Source organism: Lepidochelys olivacea (genome assembly GCF_965140295.1).
Source record: "Lepidochelys olivacea isolate rLepOli2 genome assembly, chromosome: 11".
NCBI lineage: Eukaryota > Metazoa > Chordata > Testudines > Cheloniidae > Lepidochelys > Lepidochelys olivacea.
In genome coordinates this window covers 10,460,654-10,486,492 of record NC_140421.1, presented here as the reverse complement: position 1 = coordinate 10,486,492, position 25,839 = coordinate 10,460,654, and the positions used below count along the sequence as shown (strand labels likewise).

At 41.4% G+C, this 25,839-nt stretch overlaps 1 protein-coding gene across 8 annotated transcripts in view; it reads left to right on the top strand.

Moving 5' to 3' along the window:
- SEMA5B (semaphorin 5B) overlaps positions 1-25,117 on the top strand; it is a 362,976-nt gene extending 337,859 nt beyond the window's left edge. For 7 of the 8 annotated variants that reach the window (XM_084642529.1, XM_084642523.1, XM_084642528.1 and 4 more), the window contains one exon: positions 19,231-25,117. In XM_084642529.1, the coding sequence (XP_084498655.1) occupies positions 19,231-19,386 (156 nt within the window). In that variant the 3' untranslated portion in view covers positions 19,387-25,117. Of the gene's footprint in view, positions 1-18,675; positions 18,746-19,230 lie in introns of all 8 variants that reach the window. The other variant, XM_084642530.1, reaches the window with a different exon arrangement.
- Positions 25,118-25,839: the final 722 nt, after the last annotated feature.

Sequence of the window (25,839 nt, the reverse complement as noted above, 5' to 3'; positions counted from 1 at the left end):
ACTTTACCAGAAACACCCCTGGCAAATTGATAACAGCTGCCTACATATATATTTATGCTATGGTCTTAATTATGTGTGTGTGTGTGTGTGTGTGTGTGCACTAACGTGATACATATATAAAATATATATACGTCCATAAAAGAGTCAGAAAGGGGATAACCCGACAGCACTGTTAGGGCTTGGTAAAAAGAAATAGAAAGAATGGAAAGAAAAATGGAAATCTTAAAGAACAAATAGCTAGTAGTGATATTTAGATAAATAGGATGAGATTCTTTAAATACACAGAGGGAATGAAAAATAGGAGAGACTTGGTGAGGCCGTTCCTGGAGCAACAGAATAAGAACTAAATTCTGCCTCCCTTATTTATGTTGGGTAACATCTTATTCTGTGAGTAGCTCCATTGAAATCAATGAGGCTACTCAGTGTGTGTGAAAGGTTGGAAGAATCTGATCTTAAGGAGGTAGGAAGAAATGATAGTAGAACTCACATGCTCCCTTGGGAACTGTATTTCGTAAGGAGAGCATTAGCAATACATGCCTGGAGGAATTGCAGGAGGGTGCCGGAGACAATGTGCTGGAGAAGACTGAGAATACTGAAACAGTGGTAAACACATATTTGAGTAAAATTGGGGTAGTAATGGATGATGTCTACCAGGAATAGATGAGATTAGCAAAAATAATGAGGAGTCCTTGTGGCACCTTAGAGACTAACACATTTATTTGGGCATAAACTTTTGTGGGTTAGAACCCACTTCATCAGATGCATGGAGTGAAAATACAGGAGCAGGTATAAATACATGAAAGGATGTGGGTTGCTTTACCAAGTGTGAGGTCAGTCTAACGAGATAAATCAATTAACAGCAGGATACCAAGGGAGGAAAAATAACTTCTGAAGTGGTAAGTGAGTGGCCCATTACAGACAGTTGACAAAAAGGTGTGAGTAACAGTAGGGAGAAATTAGTGTTGGGGAAATAAAGTTTAGGTTTTGTAATGACCCAACCACTCCCAGTCTCTATTCAGGCCTAATCTGATGGTATCCAGTTTGCAAATTAATTCCAGTTCTGCAGCTTCACGTTGAGATTAGGGATCAGACAGCTGAATGGTGACTGCTGAGGTGGCAGGAAGGGACTTTGAGTGGAGCAGGCTGTCTTGGGGCACAGGAACACAGTGGGGAGGATGGTCTGGAAGTTATAACAACAACAAACAACCCCTCCTCCCCCAGTAGTTATGTTTCACTGACATTTTGTGTATGTTGTCTGTCTGTCTTTTGCTGCTTGCCTCTTTCCTGTTTAGGCCATGATCCTGCAATAAGCTCCATGCAGGCAGACTTCTGAACCCATAGACTTTGAACTGTGCTCATTGCAGGATCGGGGCCATAGATTGTAAGCTCTTCATGGCAGGGACCATTTCTACCTAAAAGTTTTCACAGCGCCCAGCACGAGAGGACCTCACTCCTGATTGAGGCCTTTGGGTGTTAGCATGATACGAATAATAATAACAACAATGATGATAATGGGGCTAAACCAGGTAATTGGAAGACAGTGGCTATTGTTCTGGTACTTCAAAGAAAAATTATAAGAGTCTGAAAACTACAGACTCATCTGGTAACTGCGGTCTTGATTGAGGTGCTGAGTACTTCCTGATGGGTGTTACGGCCTCTCCTCCGCTATTTAGCACCTTGCAGGATTGTGAAGTTTGTAAATGCAATCGCAAAAATATGTTTCCTGGTGGCTTATGGATACAGTTGCATAGAGTTTACTAAGGGTGCAGCATAATAATGAGAGTCAGCATTCATGTGTGGACGGTAAATCATGTCACACAAATTGGATTCCTTTTTTTAAATTAAATAAATATTGATCTAGGTAGAAGGGAAGCAGCAGACAATATCTGGATTTTGAGAAAGCTCTTGACGAAGTTTCACAGGATGGATTATCCTATAAAGTCTCAGAATACAGGGTAGGTAATAAATTATGAAGATGGGTAAAGAATTGAGGCCAGATCCTGAAAGCTCCGAAACCACAGGAGTAAACCTTTTAGTTATGTGACTAGTCCTGGCACATTCTGTAGGCCTGCAGCAGTGAGTAAGGCCTGCTCGTGTGAGTAGAGTTTTGCAGAACTGCTCTCTTGGTTGATGGGCAGCATGCAGAGTGCTGGCGTGAAAGGGGTATATTCTTATTGGAAGTGGGCAAGGAACTTGCAGGGCACTATATTAATATTTTGGTAATAATGCAAACGTTGCTGTAATGTGTAAGATCATTACATTTGCAGACGCTACTAAAAAAGTGGGAGTGGCTAAGATTCAGACGGATACAGCTGATTACAGACTAATATTGATTGACTGGGCAAATGGATTATGGAATGGAATGTGTCTGTGTAAAGTTGATGCAGTTGGGTAGGAATAATATTGAAGTGAAGCATAGTTTAAAATGGCAATGGATTAGTTAATACAGTATCAGAAAAGGACCTGGGTTTTTGACAGACTGAATATCTGAATGTTTACTCTTGTGTGCAGCTACAGTAAAAGGTGATAGGATGTTGGATTCTCTGAAGTGGGGGTGTATATATTATGCAGGAATTCTTAGCATTAGTTAAATCACATTCTGGAGTGTCCAGTTTAGATTATTTTATTTGAAGGAAGGTTTAGCTAATTGGACACAGTACAAGGTAGGGCAGTGAAGGTGATTAATGGAAAGGAGGGACTTGCATATAAGTAGTTATGGACAAGATGGGGGTTGTTTAGAGACCGTTAAGAAGCGACATAACTGAAGTATGTAAATTGAAGATCATTGGACCAACAAGAACTAAGAGTTCCGGGTAAAAGGGCCTTCCTTATATATTAAGAAGAATTTAAAGTGATCTTATTTTACAGAGGGAGTGGGGAATGAGTGGTATGGACATCCAGGTGTGGTGAAGGCAAATGATTTAAACGAAATCCCTTCTCCCTAATCATCACTCCCTCTGTAAAATAGTGTCTCCTTAAAATCTGCTTGCATATAGTTCCTCTTACCTTAAACCCCTACTTCTAGTCTGTCCAAGAACCTTAGACTTACACTTCAGTTGAGTCACTTCTCACTGTTCTCTAAATAATGTAGTGTTAGGGCAGTTGAAGAGAGGTTGCTTGTGTGTGTGTGGAACATAAGACAAAGGGGTATTATTAGTTAGTTTTGTATTTGCGAGTAGCTGACAAACTTCAGCAGGTGTTTTGGGGGATTTTTTCATTGCTTATGTTTTGTCCCCGCCAAACTAATCTGTGGTAGATGTTTGTTTTGATGAGCGAGATTGTGCCCTGCTCTGGTTTTTAAAAAGGAGAAACTTAAAAATGTTCCTAATGGTTTTTAAGTTTAAAAATATATTAGATAGAATTATCATCAGTTAAAGAAGGGTCCATGGTCTCAGTGTGATCCTACAGAGCTCTACACAGGAACATGAACCTTGTTGTCCTTCTAAATTCACGGGGGCTAAAATTCACCTTCTTAAAAATGGGACATGCTCTGGAATTTTGGCTTGGGCCTGTCTGTATTCTAAACATTTAAATTCCAATTGATTTTCTGGGTCAGAATAATGCACACGGACACGGTGTGTGTCTATGTGCGTGCGTATGGGTTAATAAAACCTGAGATTAAGGAAATATATGATCAGTTGGCTACTTTGCAGTAAAAGAAACCAATAATGCACATTGACTGGATGGTAACATAAACCTGAGCATATACACAGCTCTATTATATTCTCTATTCTTTTGATACTACTAAGACTTCTGCAACCTTCTTTATTTTGTATTCATCTTGAAATATTTCTGTTGCCCAATCAGCAGGTGAACACAACTGAAAGTTTTTGAGAGCGTTACACTCAAATGTACAGTGCTGAATGCGGAATTGTAAATCAAGGTGAATTTTATATTAAGGTAGATTTAATGACGGCAATCTTAGCAGGTATTAGCCTTGTTGGGACACTCAAGTACAGTCACACATTAATGCAGATCATATGTAAATGCCATTGATGAAAATGACCTATTGATCATTTAGTTGATGATAACGTGCCACGATAGGGTTTTGTACAAAAATGTTTTATTTTCCTGGCTTCTTTTGAATTTCTGTCTTGCTTAGTCAGATTCTGTGGATTCTATTATTAGATATTTTAGCTGTGACATTTTAAAAGATTTCATACATATGCTTTCATCAGCAATACATAGATTTTGAGTTCTTATTCATAAATTGTAGGGAGAGACTTTTGGGGTCATCTAATAATTAGTTCACGTTTCATTAATTAGTGAAATTCATACAGTGCTTTGACAATATCAAGTACTATGCAGTACAAGGGCACGACAAAATAAGAATTAGCAGCTCTTTGAACTGGGCATCATGGCAGAATGGGTTACAGAACCTCCTACAACATCCTCAGTACTGTCAGGCTGATTAGTTAATAACTGATGATAATAGGGGAGAGCAAACCTGCAGTGGACTGGCATTCTTAGCAGGTTTTGTTCCTTCTGAGAATTGCTCAGCAGCCCACTCTTTCCAAGTGGCTAGTTAGCTCTGCACTTGATATAAGGGAGGAGGGATCTTGGACTGAAAGCAAGGAGGACCCAAGGTCAGGGCTGAGCTGTCCTGAGATAGGAGTCCTAGAGCAGCCATGCCTGAAGATAAGGCTCAAACTGAACTTCCTCTTATTGTTAAATTCTTTGTTACTAAAGGGGGCTAAGTGTTGACTCTACAAAGCGTGTGGACTGAGCTTTAGAAACATCTGGGAAAGGCACCTGCACATAGGGCCAAAACCAAATCCCACTGAAGACCGTGGAAGGGCTTCCATTAACTTCAGTGGACTTTGGATCAGGGTCTTATCGATTTAAGGAGAATTGCATGTTTTCAAGGTTGGGTGTGATGACAACTATATAGTTTCTTTCCAGCTGTGCTTGTATTGACGTGTCTTTTTTAAATGTAGCTTGTAGCTTTATTTTGAAGACATATTCATATATTTTATAAAATCAAACTTCTCTCTCTGTAGAGATGCCTTGGACAAATGATCAAAGCTTCCAGTTCCTCTACTCCACATCCTGTCTCTGTCACCCCCACTGCCATCCCTTGTAAACCACGGGAAAAACCCTGAAGTTGTTGCTTAAGCAAAACTGCCATCTGCTCCAAAAGAGCTTTATATGAGAGAGAACAGAGTGAAAACTGAGTGAGGATTTCAGGATTGGGCTGTAAAGAAACTGGAAGAAACTTGTAAATGTTTGATGTGTCTCCTAGTGCCTGGAGTTTATGGGAAGAGATTGGGTCACTACAAACTAAGTTGGGTAACTCTGCGAATATCACACTTGCCCAAAGTTATACCCCTGAATAAAAATACAGCCATTAGAAAATATTCATAAATGGGAAAATATATTCATTAATTCCCATGGGAGCTATATAAATCTAAATTAAATGCCTTTCAACAAAGTGGGAATAATCCCACTGAGAGCCAAAGACCCATGTGGAGCAGGCGCCCTCTGCAAGGGATGCCAGGACAATAGCAAAATATTTTATAGAAACAAAATATCAATATGGGGTTCGCGTGATTGAGTTTCTGCCTTGCTGAAGAATAACCATGCTGAACGAATCGGCAGTCTTAAAGATTGTAGATTCTTAAAGATTTCAATTGTGTAGTGAGAAATAAAGCTTGAAGCGGGCTGTGGATATCTGTCTGGTTTTAAAAATCTGTTTCTTTTGGGTATAGTTGTTTTTACCGCTACTGAAAATTCCATCTTTTTTAAAGCCGAGAAGCAGCTGGGGTTCAAGTGTAAATGAGTTTTAGCTACTTTGGGTCCCCCAGAGGAAAGTTTTGCCTAAGTCATTCTTAGTTTGTGAGGATATTTGCTTCTCTCACCCTTGGAAAATTTAGGATTCTGTCTCCTATCAGCTAATTTGATGTGTTGCTACTTCAACTACGCTTAGCTAACACACTTATTCCCATGTGGTCACAGCACAGACCATTATATCGTTGTGATATAAGAATTCCTTTTGTTTCAATGACCTCGTCACTGTGCATCATTCAATTCCCAGGAATTTGGCTATACAGTTCAGACAGTCAACAGCTGATGAAACAGAACACAGTCAAGAAAGTTCTCAACAGTTTCCCTTTAGCATCTGCCTTGGCTAAGTGGCTTTTTAAAGAGAGATTTAGCTGATGCAATCAGATGAAATAACAACAAATAAAAACAACAGTAAATCAGACTGAAACATAAAATCTGTCTTAGGTGAATTTCATGCTTAATAAAGACTATTTCCCCTGAGCAAATTGGCATTTAACTGTTTAAATGGCACATTACGCATTTTACGAGTATAGTCTTATTTGAAAAAGACTGGTAGGGCCTGGCGGCTGTATTGGCAAAGGAGCATTGTGCTCTTCATTGTATTATCCAGCAGTTGCAAATATCACTTCAGGGGAGTCTAAATTTACATAAGCCCTGCTAGGAAAGGAAAGTAAGAGAGCTCCTGTTGAGGGGAAAAAAGGATTAAGCCATGCAACTCAGATGAAATCTATTAGTGTCTGTCTCCCCCAACCCCTTTATTTAATTGGGTCAAGTCAAATTGAGCAGTCAGGCATGCCTGGATGTGTGGCTATTTATGCAATGATTATGCCCATGGAGTGACTTAATCTAGCAGTGGGGTCATTACTCGGTGACAGCAGTGACCAGGAGGATGTGAGCTGGGAGAGGGAAAGCTGCCTTTTAGTTTTCACACATGCCTCTGTTCTATAGATGAATTGTTTAAGATCAGTGAAAACTGCCAGTTAGAGCTGGAATGTCTCCTCTCTCTGGTTGTCCCAGATAGGGCTCCCCCTTAGAATGTTAAACAGCCGCTCACAGTGCTGCTCGAGTCCAATCTGGTTTCCACTCTAGCCGTTTTTAAGGTGGGCGCTTTGTTGCTTTGCAGGGCTGTGCCTGCGTGCTGTGTGGCAGGAATCCAAATTAGCACATCGGTAATTGTCAAGAGAGCTTCTGTTCAATTCTCTTGATCCTTTTTTGACTTCCTCTTCGATTTTAAGTTATCCACCTCCCTGTGGATGTAGGTCCTTCATTCTCGTCCTGCCAAGTGTTTAATGATTACTCAACTCTCTCCCCCATCCAGAGGGTGATATGCATGTGAGCAGGATTTTTGCTATTGTCCCCTACTCTGTGAGCTGAGAACCCCATCGAGTCATTGCAAATGCCAGGTTTGCCTTCATTGGCGTGATATTTCTTTGTTCCCCACACTGAAAAATAAACAGAATTCAAGGAAGAAGAAATGTGGATTCCTAAGGAAATTCAGCAATATGGCGGTTAACTGTATATTTATACCACTGCCCTCTACTGGCCAGAACAGCCTGCTCAGTTATGTCCTAGGCTCTTACTGCTAACAGCTAATGGTTTTCCCTTGGCTCGGGGGCATGGGACTGTGATACTGGAGAAGGAAGATGTGTATTCTTCCCTCCACAGCTGCCATGAAGCCCAGAGTGGCAATGGTATGCAGCATAGAGAAACCTGTGAAGTCCTGAGTGGCCGTGGACTAATAATAATATAGACAGAATTGGTTAAAGCTTTGCGGAAGAGGTAAGGGAACCAAAACAGCAGAATGCTAAGCAAAGACATTAACAGGGACTTTAGAAATATATCAGGGGAACAATAAATACCAGAGAAAGTATAAGCCCAGTGATACATTTGGAAGGAGACTAAATTAATTAGGAATCTAGAATTAGGAAGCTACTGAATGGCTTCTTTAACTGGAATAATAAGGAGAGTGAGTCTGGTAATTAGTAAATAATGAACTATCCATTCTAAGAATTAGGGGACAGTGGTTTGGCACCTTGGAGCAGCTCGAGGAAGGGACCCTGTCAAAGTGCAAACTTGTCCAGAGGAGCAGTTGAGAGCAGCCTCCGGGCTGCTCTAAAATGCATTGGTTGCTCCTCCAGCAGTCTGGATTGATGGAGTGCAGCAACACTCCATCTACACCACCTCCTCCCCTCAGTCACATCCCCTATACAGAGTGGGTTTGGCATCGAGTTAACAATGCTGGCTCTGCCCTGCCCGCAGGTGCTCGTATACAAGGGGAATCCTCATTAAGCCATCTCTAAAGTTGCTTTGCCTGAGCATCCTCACTGGATCCCAGCACTAAGTATGAGAATAAAGGGGAAAACTGAAACTGTACAAATCAACAGGTCTGGATGGAGTGTATCCTGGAATCTGCGAGAATTAGTGAATGAACAGCCCCAATTACTAGTATTTATTTATGAAAATTCATGAAAACTGAAGCAATACCCCAGTGCAGTGAAATGCAAATATAGAGTACCAAGCATTAAATACAAGGGAAGAGAGAGCTCCAGTCCTTACTTAACTGAATAGCTATTAAACCCCCAAATCTGGGTCACTTCAGTCACAGGAGTAGCCGCATTAATTCCACATGAGTAAAGCCAGCTAGATTTGGTGTGAAGAGGAGATATCTGGAGGCACATAGGCCCCTATTCCAAAGAGTATTTAAGCACATCCTTAACTTCAATCCATCCCCATTAAACCATTAGGACTTGAGCGCTTGGCTGAATCGGGGCCACAGTGGAGAATGAAACTAGGAGCAATGGCTGGAATGGGCCATATTGTGCTTTCAGTTATGCCTGTGCAAATGCATTGAAGCCAGTCTGTGTCGACGTTACATGCAGGGTGAGCTGAATTAATTTTTGAGCTGCAGTATCACATATTTCAGAGTAACAGCCGTGTTAGTCTGTATTTGCAAAAAGAAAAGGAGTACTTGTGGCACCTTAGAAACTAACCAGTTTATTTGAGCATGAGCTTTCGTGAGCTACAGCTCACTTCATCGGATGCATACTGTGGAAACTGCAGAAGACATTATATACACAGAGACCATGAAACAATACCTCCTCCCACCCAACTCTCCTGCTGGTAATAGCTTATCTAAAGTGATCATCAAGTTGGGCCATTTACAGCACAAATCCAGGTTTTCTCACCCTCCGCCCCCCCCCCCCCACACACACACAAACTCACTCTCCTGCTGGTAATAGCCCATCCAAAGTGACCACTCTCTTTAAAATGTGTATGATAATCAAGGTGGGCCATTTCCAGCACAAATCCAGGTTTTCTCACCACACCCCCCTCCAAAAACCACACATACAAACTCACTCTCCTGCTGGTAATAGCTTATCCAAAGTGACCACTCTCCTCACAATGTGTATGATAATCAAGGTGGGCCATTTCCAGCACAAATCAAGGTTTTCTCACCCCCCCACCCCCTTTTTTTCACTTCAACATATGTTGAAGTGAAGGGTACTTGAGTGGAACTGACAGCTGAACTGGGACCTCCTCTGCATACAGAGAGAAATCAAACATCATCACTTCTTTGCCTTCCAAGGGTAGGGATGAAGGGAATGCTCATGTCAGATATCTAGGGCTGGATCCCCACCTGTTGGAAATCGGTGTACTCCACTCACCCATATCCTTTAGTAAAGCATTTGGTACAGGGGTATATGAAATCTGATTTGGCAAATGGATTCAGATTGACTTGGATTGGATTTGCCACTGAGCCTGAAAATTGGCTGATGGATTATAAATGGTGGGCAGTGATTAGGGCTCCGTGTCTGTCACGGAGGTCGCGGAAGTCACGGATTCTGCGACATCTGCAGTGGCCAGTGTTGCTGACCCAAGGGACACCCAAGCAGCTGGCCCCAGAGATAGCTACTCAGGCGGGGGGGACAGCCACTGGAGGGGCTCTGCAGCCAGCTGCTTGGGCAGCCCCGGGGACTGCCCAAGCACCAGCCAATGCAGCTGGCCCTAGGGACCACCTGAGCAGCAGTCCCGGGTGACTGGAGCAGCCACAGCTCAGTGGCTCCCAGCAGCAGTCCCGAGATGGCTGGGGCAGTGGCTGGCCCCGGGGCTCAACACCCCCTCCCTGATGGTGGCAGGAGCAGCCACAGGCTCCCACCCCGGCAGTGGGGCTCTCCCTGCAGTTGGTGCCATGGGCCTCTGGGGCTCCCTCCCACCCTGGCAGCTGGTGCCGCGGCCTCCCCACCCTGACAGCATGCACCCCTCCCCTCCAGGTTCAATAAGGGATATTTATGGTACAAGTCATGGACAGGTCACAGCCCATGATTTTTGTTTCTTGCCCGTGACCTGTCCATGGCTTTTACTAAAAATACCCGAGATTAAATCGTAGCCTTAGCAATGATTAATGACAATAACCTATATTGTGAGGAGGTCTCTTGTGGGGCGGAGCAAGGATCGGTGAAGCCTGGTTTCCTTCGACATCTTCATTGCAAACAGCATGTTAATTAAATTATTAGAAGACAGTAAATTGGGAGGTGTGTTAAACACCAGCCAGGATAGAAAACTCATGGGAAAGGACCCGGAGAGTTCATAAGTGTAGAAAGGAAATAGGTGAGATTTAGCATGGGGGAAAAGCCAAAGCAATCGTGTGGAAGGTACTCAAAAGGCAGCTATGTAGTGGGAGGGAGGTGTCACGCTGTCGGGAGTGCCGACCGTGAGTGCCACCCTCAAGGCAGACTGTCAAGAAGCAGGGCAGACCCCCCCAACCTGGCTGAATGATCTGTAATTAGATTTCACTAACCCAGTAACAAATGTGAACTTCTGAAGCACTATAACAGCCTTACAATGGAGTCACAAACAGTCCCCTTGGACGTTCCAGTCTGTCTTCCCCCCAGACAAATGACGTAGTGATAGATGGTTGCTATGCAGCAAAGATCACAAAATATTTGGGTTACTCCCAGCCCCAGAGACCAAATACTTACCCCAGGTAAATTTGCACCTTAGATCTCACACCAAAGACAATGCTTGTAGCCAATCCTATTGTAAATTATCTAAGGATTTATTAACTATGAAAAAAATGAGAGCGTTATTTACAAAGTTAAGGTAGGCATGCATAGATACGCAAATGAATTAGTGTGTATGGTTTCAAAAGGTGAGAGAGTTGTAGTAATATGTCAGCTCTGAAAGTCTTTTAGAGCTAACCCAGGGTCACACTGGGGATCTCTGCTTCTGTTCCGGAGCTGCCTCCAGCCCTTTGGGAATCCAAAGAGCAAAAGAGATGACACATTTTCTTGTCAGCTGTTTTTATTTCCTACTTCCAGAATTCAAGCTGATGTGACAAGCCCTTTTGCATGTAGCCTCTTCATGAGTGTGAGGGGGGCAATTAACAAAGTCTGGATCGTAATGTTCCACAGTGGTCCATTTCATTTAGATAGGACTTCTTGTTGGGCAGGAGACATCCCTCCTGACTGAGTTCACAATTTAAGAGTAAGCATTTTTTACAGTTACAAAACAAAAACAAAACAAATACTACCTCATAGCATGTGATAAAGATATATGTGAGATTAATGCCTGCAGCAACTTACAAGCATTTCATAAAATCTAAACACTGAACACTTTGTGGTAAGTCCAGTACCCATCTTAGCCATCCTGGTACACAGGTGAAACAGACTGGTTTCCAGCAATGAATTTATCACTGCTCAGCTGAGGTCTAAAGCCTTGGCAAGATATGGCACCTGGTCTGCCAGCATCACAGGAGGGCCTTGAAAAGCAGGAAGGTTGTCAGAGACCTAAGGGAAATATTGGCTGGCAAATTAGACCCTGTCGATACTGTGATATTTTCTTGTGTGTGCTGGGGTAGCTGTATCTGTGTAACTCCCAGTCTAAATGCACTGTGCTGGTGTGACGTGGGGCTCACCCCAGTAAGTTACCAGGGTAAGTGGCACTGATGCAGTATATACATTAGAGTTATTTGTACCCGTGTAGCTACATTGATGTAAGACTTATCTACACTGGAAACGCTGCAGCTGCGCTACAGTAGCACTTCAGTGTAGAGACTACCTATGCCGACAGGAGGGGTGCTTACATCTGTTCACCTTCCCAATAGGCGACAGCTGGGTGGACAGAAGAATTCTGCACAGAAACATCACAGAGCAGGGAGCAGATAGTCTATATCTCCACAGCACTGTTGAGACTAGAGCTGGAATTTTGTGTCCCACTCCAAACATCTCCATATTGACAAACAGGAGGGAATTTTTGGGTGTAGGTTCCTTGGGGCTTCCTTTGTGTCTGTATAGAGCCTAGCATATTGTGAGTGCTACAGGAAACAAATAACCAATGATGATCATCCAGAGAAGAGTAACAAATACTGGTGAGTCTGAGATCACTACGAGTGTGAGGTGGACAAATTACTTAGGGTCAGATCCAGCACCCGCTGATGTCGGTGGAAAGACTCCCATTGACCTCAGTCACCTTTGGATCAGACTCTTGGGTTCCAATTCAGAAAGATACTTACAGACAGACTTGTGTTTAAGTATGTGCCTCGTTCACAATGGAAGTTGTGCCAGCGACTATAGTGGGGCTAGGATTTCACCCACAGGGCATGTGGTTTAGCAGATATACATGTCTTTGCACCATCCGGGAGGTGAGCTTCTCAGGAAGACTTGAAAGAAGAAACACCAGAGGCTCTGAATCTTTTTATAGCTTGTGGCTAATAAATCTATGGGATTCTGAAGCCTTTTCCAGCATCTGTCTGTATTTTCAGGAGTGGTTATAATGTATAGCGTGAGAGGCATGATACCGTTGCAGCAGCCAGTTGATGGGCGGGAGTAGGCTATGTATCCTTTGTTTTGTTAGTGCTAGTAAATGCCAAGAGGTTTGATTTTAGTCATGTGCTTTATTTATTTTTAATGTAATTGTTGTGCTAATTGTTCCCCAATTTGCTGGCTAATCATAGTGCTGAGATTGCCACCGTGCACCACTCCAGAAAAGTGCATTCTGCAGGGAATTCTTCATAATCTGAATCCATTTCAGTAATCCTTATCTATTTTATGTTGCCATGACACAGAGTAATTTCCTCTCCTGAGAAGGGCATGGCTAGCTCCATAAAACCTAAACCATCTGTATGGAAAAAGCATTTCACCCAATTTGATTTTACTCTGAGGAAAACATGAGCCCCACAAGGAACACAAAAAAGACAAAAGGTTGGATCTGGGATGCTTTATTGTGTGTTTTTTTCTCTCCATTATATAATTACATTTTGATTTGATTATATCATTCCCTTCTCCCTCCCTCTTTCCCCACAGAAAAAAGGAGTGTCCAGCTTGCTCTCCCAGATCACTGTTACTGCAGGATATTGGATACTGCTAGCAGGGAAAATGGGAACCACTCGTTTTATTCTTTAAAGGCCTAATGTCATGCCCTTGATTACGGCGGAAGTAGGATATCAAGCTCTACTTGCATATGGTCCCAATTTGGGCATTGTGGGTTCCTACTGTGACTGAGTGGAGTAGTCTAATGAATGCTGTCTATCCATAAAGCAGTCCAGTCAATTCGATATGTAGACACTAGTTCTGGGCTATTGCCTAAATTCACTGCACAATGCATGTCAAAGCTTAAAAGTATATGGAGAGGCTACAGCACTGATTGGCTGACTGGCTTCTTGTGTTCCTTTCCACCCAATTTGAGGTTTAGGACTGATGTTTTTTTAGTGGAAGAAAGAGATCTGACATTATATACAAAACTGCAAGAGCGGGGGAAGTGCAGTCATAGCATTTTAGAGGGATCTTTTGGGGGAAACTACAGTTGGAAGGATATGCATCATGGTATAAAACCTCTTAATCCAGGAGGAGATTAAAATGCGATTAGGGATTAATCACAAATGATGAGTGAGATGTTCTAAAGGGGTCACCTAACTAAACATATCTGCCAAATGTAAAACGGAAAGACTGAAATATCTGCCAGTGGCAGAAAGATGTTGGGACAGATTTTCTGTTTGGGTAAATGGTCATAGCTCCATTGGCTTTCATGCAGTGATGACAGTTTACACCAGATGAAGATCTGCCCCCAAGATCCTAGGAGAGCTCCAAAAAGGGAGAGGAGTCTGAAGTGCTGAGAGGACTGGACAAATGTAGAAGTAACTGCAAAATCAGGCACCAGATGAGGCTTATTAGAAATCTTTCTGTATTATTTCTCTGTGTTAGAAACGCTGTTACTTTATTGTTCTGACTTCGATTTTGGGGGCATACGTTTGGGAGGAAAGTGTATTGATAGCTAATACACTAAAAAAGAGTGCCCTTTTCACTGGAGCTGGTCAAAAAATGGGGAAAAAATTGAAACATTTTTGTAAAAAAATTGTCCTATTTTTAGTCAAAATTTTATGTTTAGACAAATTTTGAAGAAAAAATTGAAATTTGGAAAAGTTTTAGCACACATTTCTATGTATAAGTAACAAATGTACATACAGGCATATATACAGTTGTAACCAAGATCAAACTGGGTTAGTTCTGTAATATCCATATTATTAAATGTGATTATGTGCTGATAGTTGTGTCAGATTGCAATCCAGTACACGAGTGGATTATAATTTAATGACCTAAAGGTAGTATTTTTTGGCCTGGGAGTAAGGCTTATAGCACAGGAGGTTAGTAATTAGAAAGTCTGAATGTTTTACTTTGCCTAAAAATATCACTAGTAAATGATGAAAAAGATCTAGTGAACAAATATATCATGATGCCAGTGATGTTTAAAAATACTTACACTTTGCTTTATTGGAACTTTATCTTGGATGGGATGGAACTGTGTGTGCATGTTAAATAATACACACACACACACACATAATGTTCCATCCATATGGAAAATATCCAGACATATATTGTATGTAAATTTCAGAGGTTATGAAAATATATGGAAGGCATTTTTGGTAGCCCTATGCTTTTAAAATTATTGTAATGACAGCTATACATTTCTGTAAATATTGGGCTATTCAGTGTTCTGCTAGCCCCAGGTTAAACAGTAGCATTGTCAGGACATTTTTTTTAAATTTGCTGATGGTGATAGTATGTCAAAATGCTGCACTTATCTCAAACCATCTTACAGTGATCTCTTTCTTCACTTTTCTGAAAACGTCCCCATGTGACAAACTAATATTCCTAGGACAGAAGAGTCTTTCTTGTGTTTTATTCATATGCCAATATCATATAATAAAAACTCTTTTAAAGGAAGAACTTTAAATGCTGGTGCATGCCCTTGGTCAGATTAGCATAAATTGCTGGCAAGCCATCTGCTAAAAGGTTCTTGGATGGAGGCTCCTGATGGATAGACTGGCAAATATAATTTGGCTTTGCTGATACTGCTGATCTCGAGGATGGAGGAAGCAGGTAGCAGATATTTGATCAATGTGGTTTGAGTTCCTGTTTGCTCCTGAGTGAAACAATTTTCTATCTTTCTGTCTAAATCTATCTTATAGGCATTTTTATCACTATAGATTTTGAGTGCTCCTAAAATCTTGTAGTAATTTGTCTGTTGTCTCTCTAAAACTGCAGTAAGATGCCTTCTCCTCAGGGCAGGATGGGGCTGTGAGAGAGCCTGAACCCCCTTTCCCAGCTGTGTTTAGGAAGGTTCTCAGATACAGCTGTGTATTGCCCAGGCATTGTGTGCCAAGTGATATTTCAACACTAGAAAAGGGGGAGTTACATACTTAAGACTCTTAAATATAAAGGGGTGGGGAAAATGCATATAGCCCCATCCTTCCTGCTCACAGATAAATGCCAGGAGAGGTTGTAAACACCAAGGAGGAAGAGGCATTAATTAGTGCTATGTGAGAGATGGGGTGAAATTAAGAAAGGGAAAATATAAACTGAATATCAGGAAAAGATCTGTTAGTTCTATTAGACAATAAGATCTCTTAGGCTGCCAAGTGATGGGAATGCCATTGCTTTAGCCTTTTAAACTAGACAATATAAAATCTACCATAGGGGACAATCTACACTGGCACAGAGAGGCAAGTCTCTTCTCTCTGTATCTTCTCTGAGAGCTGTGTGGAGGGTGGCATGTGCTGCACTAGATTAGCAAGATGAGATTCTATGGTGATGAGGTCCATATAAGTACCTAGAAGGACAGACAGCAAGTGTTTCTTCGAAGAGAACTGCACAAGCATAGTGCTGTCAGCAACCACTTCTTGGGCACTGAGCTGCTGAGCACTGCATGAACAGGGCCGAGATTATGGAGCTTGTTGCTGGGTTCTGGTGCTCTCTGCAGTTGGTTTTGTGGTGGGAGTTAGTGCTGTGGCAATGAGTGCTCTTGATTTTGCGGTCTCAGAATCAACAAACCCTGCTGGAGACCCCTGTATGTTCAGAGTAGGCCAAATGCGCCCCGGGTGTAACTCCATTGAGTTCAGCACACTGGGGATGACTGCGGTCCAGCGTCTGAGCCATTGCCTGCCTTGATGGCGCAACCCATATCGCACCTGAAGGAAAGTCTTCAGAGGGACGGTTTGTCACCTGCCTATCATCTCTGCATAGGGAGAAAGGAAAGGAGCCAGGGTTAAATCTCTTAATAATACAAGTGAGGCTAACATGGAAATTTAATTGCAATCCCCTTCTGGGTTTGTGGATTTCTAAAATTTGCTGCTGCCCAATTTCCCCTCTGGCAAAAATATCAACCAATTTCTAGTGCCTGGGAGCCTAACCATCTATTCATTAAAATATGACCAACAATATGTTTGTGCTGGAAAACATTAAGGTGCTATACATTGATCGTACTGATTTAGGGCTTGTTCTGCCATCCTAATATCGCCAGAGACATATTCTGTGCAGCTAATTGCATTATAAATCCCTTAAAGCATTTTCATAAGGTATTTCCCGAAGATATGAGACCTTCCATCAAAGAACAAAGACACAGTTGTGGGGTTGTTTTCTAATTAAGTGTTATAGGAAAGTAAAGGCAAAAAAGAGAGAGAAAATGCAAATGTTAATTAAATGCAACGCTTGCTTTCAGTGACTAGATTTAAAGCGTTGCAGGATATCCTGAAATTTAGTCATTCCAGCTAAGAGCCCAAGTAATAGAGGGCTGTGATTTTTCATTTTGAGCTAGAGGTGGGCCCTGCCAGGATTTGATCATCACCAAACTTCAGGCATGTTTAGATCTGGGGTTTTGATCTGGACTCATCTCTATTCTTAACACTTTGTGAAATCCCAAGCGGAGACTCAGCTAATCCACAACTGCTGTGACCTCCCGAGAGCATCCCAGTTGAACCACCTGCTCTCTCACATCCATATGCTGACAGCTCTCTGCTTTCCACATTGTGCAACCGATGAGATTTCCCTGAGCATCATCATAAGACTTGACCATGTAGGAGGCGATTTCTTCAGACACTTGTTCCTCTTGCCCTCATTTATGCTTCTGAAAATTTACACTTGTGCTACTACTGTGCAGTTGAGTGGATCTGGTGGTGTTTTATGCTCTCTTGGTGAATGAGGACACCAATGGTACGACGCTCTATACTCCTCCGTGGAAGGCACTGGCATGTAGTGTTTAACTGCATGTGTTAAGTAAACGGAGCTAAATCACACCGGCTAGGAAATAACAATCCTTATGTACAGTATGCATGAATAACTAAGTTCATTTGCCTTGGAAGAGCTCCTCAATAATAAAACTTTGCACATATAATGTGCCTTTTATCCAGGAATTTCAAGTGTTTGACCAAGCTGGGTAAGTATTTTTATCTTCATATTACAGATGGGGAGTCTGAATCACAGAGATTTCCCAAGGACACATAGAATGTGTCAGAGCCAGAAAATTAAACTCAAATTCCCTGATGACCAGCCCTGAGCTCTAACCAACAAACTGCTCCCTTTATTATTTTGATATTTCTTTGGCTGATTGGGAGCAATGCATAACACTTCCTATCTTATCTTCCTTTTATTTCTAAGGGCAGAAGGAATTCTCACTCCTTGTTGGCCAGCATTTGCACATGCAAAGTAGGAGTTCTGCCTGATGCTGTTACCTTTACTCACTTGAAGTACCTAGGACTATATGCAAGAGTAGGGTACTTCTCAGGTTGAGTGAGAGTGGAAGTATTGGGCCCTTAGCACTTGGTGAGCATTAGCCAGTTAATCATCACATCACTTCTGGGAGGTAGGTTAGCAAACATTATTAATCCATATGGAAACAGGTGATGTAATTTGCCCAAGGTCACACAGTTAGTCAGTAGCAGAGCCAGCATTAGAACTCAGGAGTTCCAGACTCCAAAGCCTATATTCAGTCCTCAGGTCCATGCTGCCTTTCAAATGGGTGACATTCTCTACTCCAGATGGCAAGAAGCTTGAACTAGCCAATCACAGGTATCTGCACCCTTTTTGGAAACAGTGTGAACCTGTTTTAAGGGTGTAAGTGAAACATACACCTTTTGTTGCCTTAGAACAAGGGATGAATTCCTTGTTGCAGCATAACAGCAGATTAAGGTGCTCACATGAGAGACTGCGGCATGCAGTTATTTAAAAATAAAAGCCTGCCATGATCATGCTTCAAAAGCAAAATGGATTATGTGATTGAAATGACATTGACAGCAAGGAAAACGATAAATTTTCTGAGAGGTGTCTCATCCTCCAAAACGGGACTTCATCCCTTTGAGCTGGAAACATCTGGCATGTCAATGGATTTTACAAGGGGGGGGGAGAAACAATTTCTCGTGGCATGAATATAAGTGATTCCATGATAAGGCAAAGAAGGGGGAGGAAAAGCCCCTGTCTCATTTCTAAATTCTAGTGGTAAAAGATACGTTTTGAATTTCTCATTTTTCTGCTGCTATTGACAACACTTGTTACTTGGTTGTAGAATTTCTTGAGTCATTTTAGTTTTTCAAAAAGTGACCATGACTTGTTACTTATGCTGTAGCTGACAGAAGTGACACACTTAATATCGGGGGGTCCAAACCTGGATATCTACCAATGGAGATGGAGATCAGGTAAATGTGCACCTGCTCTTCCAAAGAGAAAAGAAGTGCCATTTTGGTAACTGCTATGAGAGGGAGTTGGTGGCTGTACAATGAACACTTTGGAAGAGAATAGATTGAGTGTACAGTTCACCACTCAGTCATGTTTAGGCCCAGCATGGTTGTGTGACAATGATGATCAGACATCATACCATCTACTAGGAGAATCTGGGTCTCTGCAGAAGACTCTGGATTCTGGCTCTAGTAATGGCTGAGCACAGATCCACCAATGCAGAAATGGCAAGAACTGTGGGTCCACCCACTGACTGACTCCACAGAAAGAGAGAGCCATGTATGGTACACATCCATTTTATCCTCCCAGATGGAGGGAAGGTGCCAGTGGCCCAGAATGGAGACCATGCTGGAGAAGGAATCTGAGAGAGAAAGATCTGAAGATAGGAAAGAGCATTTCCAAAGCATTTATATATGTCTATGTAATTTCTTTTTACTTTTTACAGACGCTTAACAAGAACAACTTAATACCTGATGAAAGGACCAACTTCTACCCCTTGCAGCAAACCAACGTGTACACTACAACCTATTATCCCAGTACACTGAATAAATATGACTACAGGCCTGAGGCCTCCCCTGGAAGGACCTTTACCAACAGCTGATGATGGACAGACTGTCCAAGGACTGGATCACTTCCTATATGAATTGTTTTTTAAACTGAGTTTATGGACCAAATATTGGCCCGGTCTCTAGATGTAAATATTGTACAAGTAGGGCCTTTTTGGGGAGGGGGGGTGTTAACTGTATTACTTTTAAACAGCACATCTCCTCCTTAAGTGGACAGAATGCTTATGGACCATGGACCATTCTGCATAAACTTTTGTGGATATTTGGCTGGAAATGACACTTACTGCTGCAAATATTCATGGCCGGATGATCAGTATTTCTGTCTGAGGCCTGAATTGCCGAGGAGCTGATTGCATGCTGTGTTAGGTTTCCACCATGCTACACCAGTGTGTTCTAAGAAACCTTACAGATAGCTCCTTAGAGCAATGGATGATTGTACAGTGACTCGACAATGGCGGTACATTGAATGACACTTCGTTCACAAGACGAGCTGCCTGGGATTTCATCACGCTAGGAACTAGAACAAAGTTTTAGGTTTATAGTGGTGTCTCCAGCATCACCAGAAGATTCCTTTCACATTGCAAGAAATAGCCTCCACAGTCTTCTTTGGTAACATCCAGTTCAACTGGGGAAAGAAAACACACAAAGTGCTCTACCCAAAGAAGCATTTCAGAATATTTCCAGTCTTATTAAAAGAAAATGATGCAGGCAATGAGATGTTAAGTGAAGTAAATGTTGAACGAATGAGATGTGGACTGTGGCTGCAGAACAAAGATGTGCATAGCACTGGAAAAAATGTGAGGAGTGCCGTACATGAGCTGTGAGCTTTCTTTGAAATAACATTTACTTTTTTCTCCTCCAACTTTGATTCTGTTCATATCTACAAGGAACGATGACTGATGGCCCCGGCCCTCCTCTTGTGAAATCACTAGGCTTGGGGCTAATTCTTATTTTATTTTATTTTTTTTTTTAGTTCACTTATTTTTCGAAGAGTAAGAAATTCTGAATTTTTGGCACGGTATTTTTCTAAGGAATGTATTCATAGCATACCATGATGCAGAAAGTCTGCTGCACATTCTTCAGTGTCTTCCAGTCAGTGCTCCATCAAATAATTATACAGCTGAATAATGTGCATTGTTTGCCAATATTCCTTTAGATTTCTCAGCTAGAAACAAACAAACAAACAAATCTTGCTACAGTTACTAAATTGGGACTGTAGTGTTATTAAACATTATATCCAGCCTTGAAATGTAATTTTGTGTATGTGTGTGCCTGTGTCCAGCAGAACTGTATTAGACTGTTGCAGAAGCCATGGTGTGTACAACCAGATGTATGTCTGACATTAGGTTTTGTTTTGGCCAAATAGTATTGGCAGTGCTAAATGGACAGTTCCATCAAATGTGTTAGCAACGTGAGCAAGTTTGACACTGTTACTATTGAATGTTTCTAACTATTTATAATGAACTCCTGATGCTATGACTTTTAGAATGCCACTATACTGAGCATGAGATGAGCACAAACCTAAACACCCAGGAGCTCCAAGTAGTTCCAGAATTTGAATTTTTTGTATGCATCTTACTGTAGCAATTGCCATGCCTGTTTTCAGTCATTGATTGGGATGTGTTTGAAGCAGTTTGGGTTCTGTTGGTTACATACAACAGATTTCACTGTAAGCCAGCACTCAGCGAGTTTCTCATTGCTGTCACTTCACGGACACTTGTTTGGAAAGTGGGGCTGAGATGTAGCTGGTCATTGCACACATACCCATCCGTAGAGGTGGTAAATTGGAGCTGAGAAGAGGCTTTGCTGCTCATGACTCAAAATGTACAGCTCTCCTAAGAGTGAGGCAGAGCAGAGGTGGCCTCTGTAACCTGGTCTTACAGTGTGGGACCAAAAGCAGGAGAACAAATTAACCTTCTGTTTCTAAACTAGTTGAACCCTAACGTATGCTAGTGATCGATAGCTGTAAGGAGATTTATTATGAAATTTCATCATTGAGGGTCTTAGATTAGCTCAATGACTCCCAACCTTTTCTGGCAACTGTACCAGTTTAGCAGGCTGATCCAGGTTCTCCTTCCAGTTACACCAGTGTAAATTGGGAGAAACCCCATTTAAATAAAATTACTCTGGATTTATACAGTGGTATGACCGAAAGCAGATTCTGGCCCTAAGAGTTTGGTTGTACTAGTTTCTTCCACTTATTCAGCTAGATCAAAAGAGGCAGGCACTGGTCACAAAAGCCCCATTGATTCCCTTAGGGCTATGGAAAATCCCATGCTAAAGTTACAGGACTGGTGCAGAGCCCCCCCGGTTGAAAACTGTTGCACATTTCTCATGTCAGCAGTTCTAAGGAAACTATTGGTGCCCAAGATCACTGTAGACATTACAAACTAAAGTCATTTCTAAGCTTCCATTTCAGGTGGTTCCCTTTGTTGGAGAGTTATACTGTTATTATTTGGCAGGATTACAGCTGCAATTCTTAGAGTTGCGAGCAAGTGAGTTAAACCTTCCAGTTATTTTAATTTTGTTTCTTTTTTTTTTGTAGCTCAAACATTTCTATTTGCCCCCCCCAAAAAAAGCTATGTAACAGCTGAAATTATTTAGTTTTTCAAATCAGTGAGCAAGATCACTGCTTCCATTGTGCTCAAAAGGTGCATATTTTATAGTGTATGTGGGCAATGGGGTAGGTTATATTTTCATCAAGACATTTCAGAGTCATTCTTATTAGCCATCTGAATGGCTTCATGAAATTGGCAATCACAGCGAGAATCTGTGGCTTCCATTTGAGCAGAAAGTAGAAGCAGGGGGAGGAGAAACTCTGAACTCTTATTACTCAATTAATGTTTGTATGAGAGTGCAGTTCTTTAAGACCAATGTTAATGTCATGTGAGGGTCGTATTCCTTCTGAGCTCTCCAGTGCAGCCCAGGTTAATGACACAATATACAATGATATTCTCGTGTTTCTGTTTGGTTCTAGCAGGTAAATTGGCAGCAGATCATCAGATCTGTAATGTCCATAGGCGATTGAATTGCTTCTGCAGCCCGATGTTAAACTGCTTAAGTTTCCCATTCTTAAGGTCATCTAAAAGTATGCACAGTGGGCTGGAAATAGCATTGCTGTAGCACCAAAGGTTTCTAACAGCAGCTTTGGCTTTTTTCTTTCTTTTTTTTTAACTTTTAGAGAAAAATAAAATGCTGATCAGTTATTTAGCAAGAAATTGGGTTGACCTTGCAACCTTAGTTCACTGCAAATATTTTGGCATAGGATTCAGCTGTACAACATGTTGAAAGCAGTAAGTGTGTTGCACCCAAATGTGTGGGGGTAGGGTTTAACAAGGTCGTTCTTTTTCCACCTCCATATGAAGTGATACACTACTCCCTTGCTCTAAAGGTTGCATATATGGAGTGAACCATGCCCCATTGTAAAACTGCTGTTGCACTTCACTGGATTGAGATGCCAATTATAAACATGCTACCCCTTTAGAACTTGCAACTGCCTCCAACAGACAAGACCCCCAAAAGTAAAATACCTGGAGAAAGGGTGCTGTTCTAAAGATGCACTTGTGAATGTTTGTAAATATGAGCCACTCACTTTTCTTAAACATGTGAAATGTACAAATACCAGAAAAGAATGTGTATGGTGTAATGACTGCTGTTCTTAATGCCTTATTTTGAGAAAATGAAATCGAAGTTATATTGAAATCAAAGAGAAGAGTGGGAATGGAGTCCATTAAATGCCAGATGTGAAAAGATAAAATAAGCCCACGTGAAGATGAAATTGCTCTCCACACAGATCAGTGTATTCTCTGTACCAAATTTCTGATTTTGTATACATATAAAATGTAAATTTAAAGTTTATGTAACAAATTTAATAGTGTGCATAGCTATCAGTGGATAGCTAGGGTATATATTTATAATATATATACACACTCTGTCTCCATCCATTCAAATGCCTACAGAGAAAATTTAGACTTAGAAAGGCAGTGCTAGAGTTCAAATTCCATAGGGAAAGACTGAAAATAAGGATTAAGAAACCCTATGTTCTTTTCATTAGATTTAGCAAAATACATTTTATAACTAAATATATTTTTTTTTAAATTGAAAATAAAATTTATTTGTTGTAGTTACAAATGCCCATTCTCCACAAAACATTCTAGCTAAGAATAACTAAGTAAACAATTTTTGTAACCACTCAATGGATGACTAATCAGCCTGAGGCAGCTGTGTGTATCACTCTTGAATTTAACTACAAGTAGAGACTAATTGTGCAAACAAAGTAGCAGGTTAGAGAAACAAATGGAAAGTTAAAAATGTCAAACTGGATCTGGAAGAAATTTTCACTTGTATGTTGAAGAACTTTGCAATTGTTTTCCAAGTAGTTGAGTGGCAGCATAAGAATTTAATAACTATTTCCACACGGACTGTTGTCATACAACTTAAGACCTAGATCCTGCCACCTCCTAGGTTGCGATTTTCAAGTGGGTCTGACAGAGCGTTAGAAAAATAAGTAGCTAATGCCTTTGGGCACCTTTGTAATCCCCAGCTTGCCTTCTAGATTAGCCCTTGGCCAGGGACATCAGTGGGACTCCCTGAATATCAAGCATGCTCCAGCACCCACTGGAGTGATGGGAACATTGATTTCAGTGGGTGTAGAGTAAGGACTATGCCCATATGAGCAGTGTTTTTGCAGGATTTGGCCCTACCTGAAGGGGTTGTTTTGCTAGTTTAGTGAATTCTCAAATGGGAACAGCCTTGTATAGGAAAATCCCTCCATTAAGAGCAAACCTCAAACAATTCTGAGGTCAGGTTTGGGTCAGATAAGCATTGACCAAGTTAAATGCTGTCCATAGTACTGAAGCCTTCAAAGCTGCACAAGGAAACTAACAAAAGCAAGCCCTCATGGAGAATCCAGTGTCTTAATTCTCAGGGCTAGAACATTGTAAGGTAGAGCCTTTCTTGAAGTTTTAGCTGTAGTTATGGTTCCCAGCTGCAGAAGACCTATTCTCATCAGTGCTGAGTTTGCTTCTAGAACTTGATTCCTCATCCCAGCCCTATCCGGTATTTATTTTTTCCAAACACATTGGGCCTGACAGCGTGAATGGTTACATGCTATAAAGACAGAACTGAGCTTGCTGGAATTTCTAGTATAAATAGTTCTGAAATAAAAATGATGCTGCATAGCAATATCACTACTCCTGTGTTACACTGAAACCTCAGTGGGATGGGGTCGCTGTGTAATATACAGGCCACAGCATGAGGGGGAGGTCGGTGTGTCTAATAACTGAAGCAAAAGGGCTTTTAGTAGAAATATGGCAAAACATTGGGGAAAAAAGCCACACAGCTGCATGATCTTGTGGGTTCCATCTACATGCAATTCATCTATAATATCTGCATATATGTGTGTATTTTGAACAGATGAGTGAATTAATCAGAAACAACCTTTGTCACAGAGGGTAAGTACGTTAGCTAGGACTTAAGCAGGGGTGAGGAGGGAGTGACAGAGGCAATACTGGATCTTTGATACACAAGAAATTGTTTGTAGAAAACAGTATATTTACCCCAAAAAAGGAAAATTTGGCAAGTATTAGTGGACTCTTAGTGTGAAGGCACATCACCCTTCCTATGCAATTGAACATGATGGTACTATTAGTAAATAAAGGTGACCTAGACTATAATCACTGCCTTTAGACACTGTGAATTTTTTGGGGTACTCTGTATTTTTATATATTGTACAATGTAAAGAGTAATTCAGAAATAAAACAGAACCATCTGGAGCGCTTGTGAGTCATTTCCCCTCAAAAAGAAGTAACATGATGCCTCTGAAGATTTGACAGGTAACCTCCTGGCAAAGCACATCCCAGAGTGCAACTGACCAATTGGGCCAGGTTTATAACTTGGAATATGTGTAAATATCTAATTCCTTGCTGACCACAATCCCCTTATTGCCTGAACCATGACACAGAATTGTATTTATCACAATTTTAGCCTGGATGACTACAAAAGGTTACTAGGTATAAAATTAAATTAAGCTACACAATGCAACACTCCACCTAAACAAACCTCATTTTGTTCAGCATTCCAGAATAAAATTAAACACCAAAACCACTCCTGCGGCTCTCCCACACTTCAGGTGCATCTGACTCACAAATCTTATTTCAGAATAAGGAGTCAAATGGGCCAAACTAAAGCTTTGAATCGAATGACTCTGAATGCCGGTGGGTTTGAAATACAAATCCAGGTGTGATTTTTGCGGCATGACCCTACTCTCTGCTTCCTGGCTACTGTAGCACCTCTGCTTTGTCCAGGGAACCGCATAACTAGTGTCCCAAGGACACAGGTTTGGTTTTGTTTTTTTTTTAAATTGAATCAAGTATATTAGCTTGTTCCAATGAGGCAAAGATATAATCAACGTGCTGAGCCTTTCAGCTGCACAGTTCCCCCTTGGACTGAGATTATATTCCAGCTCCTTTGCAACTGTTACATATCAC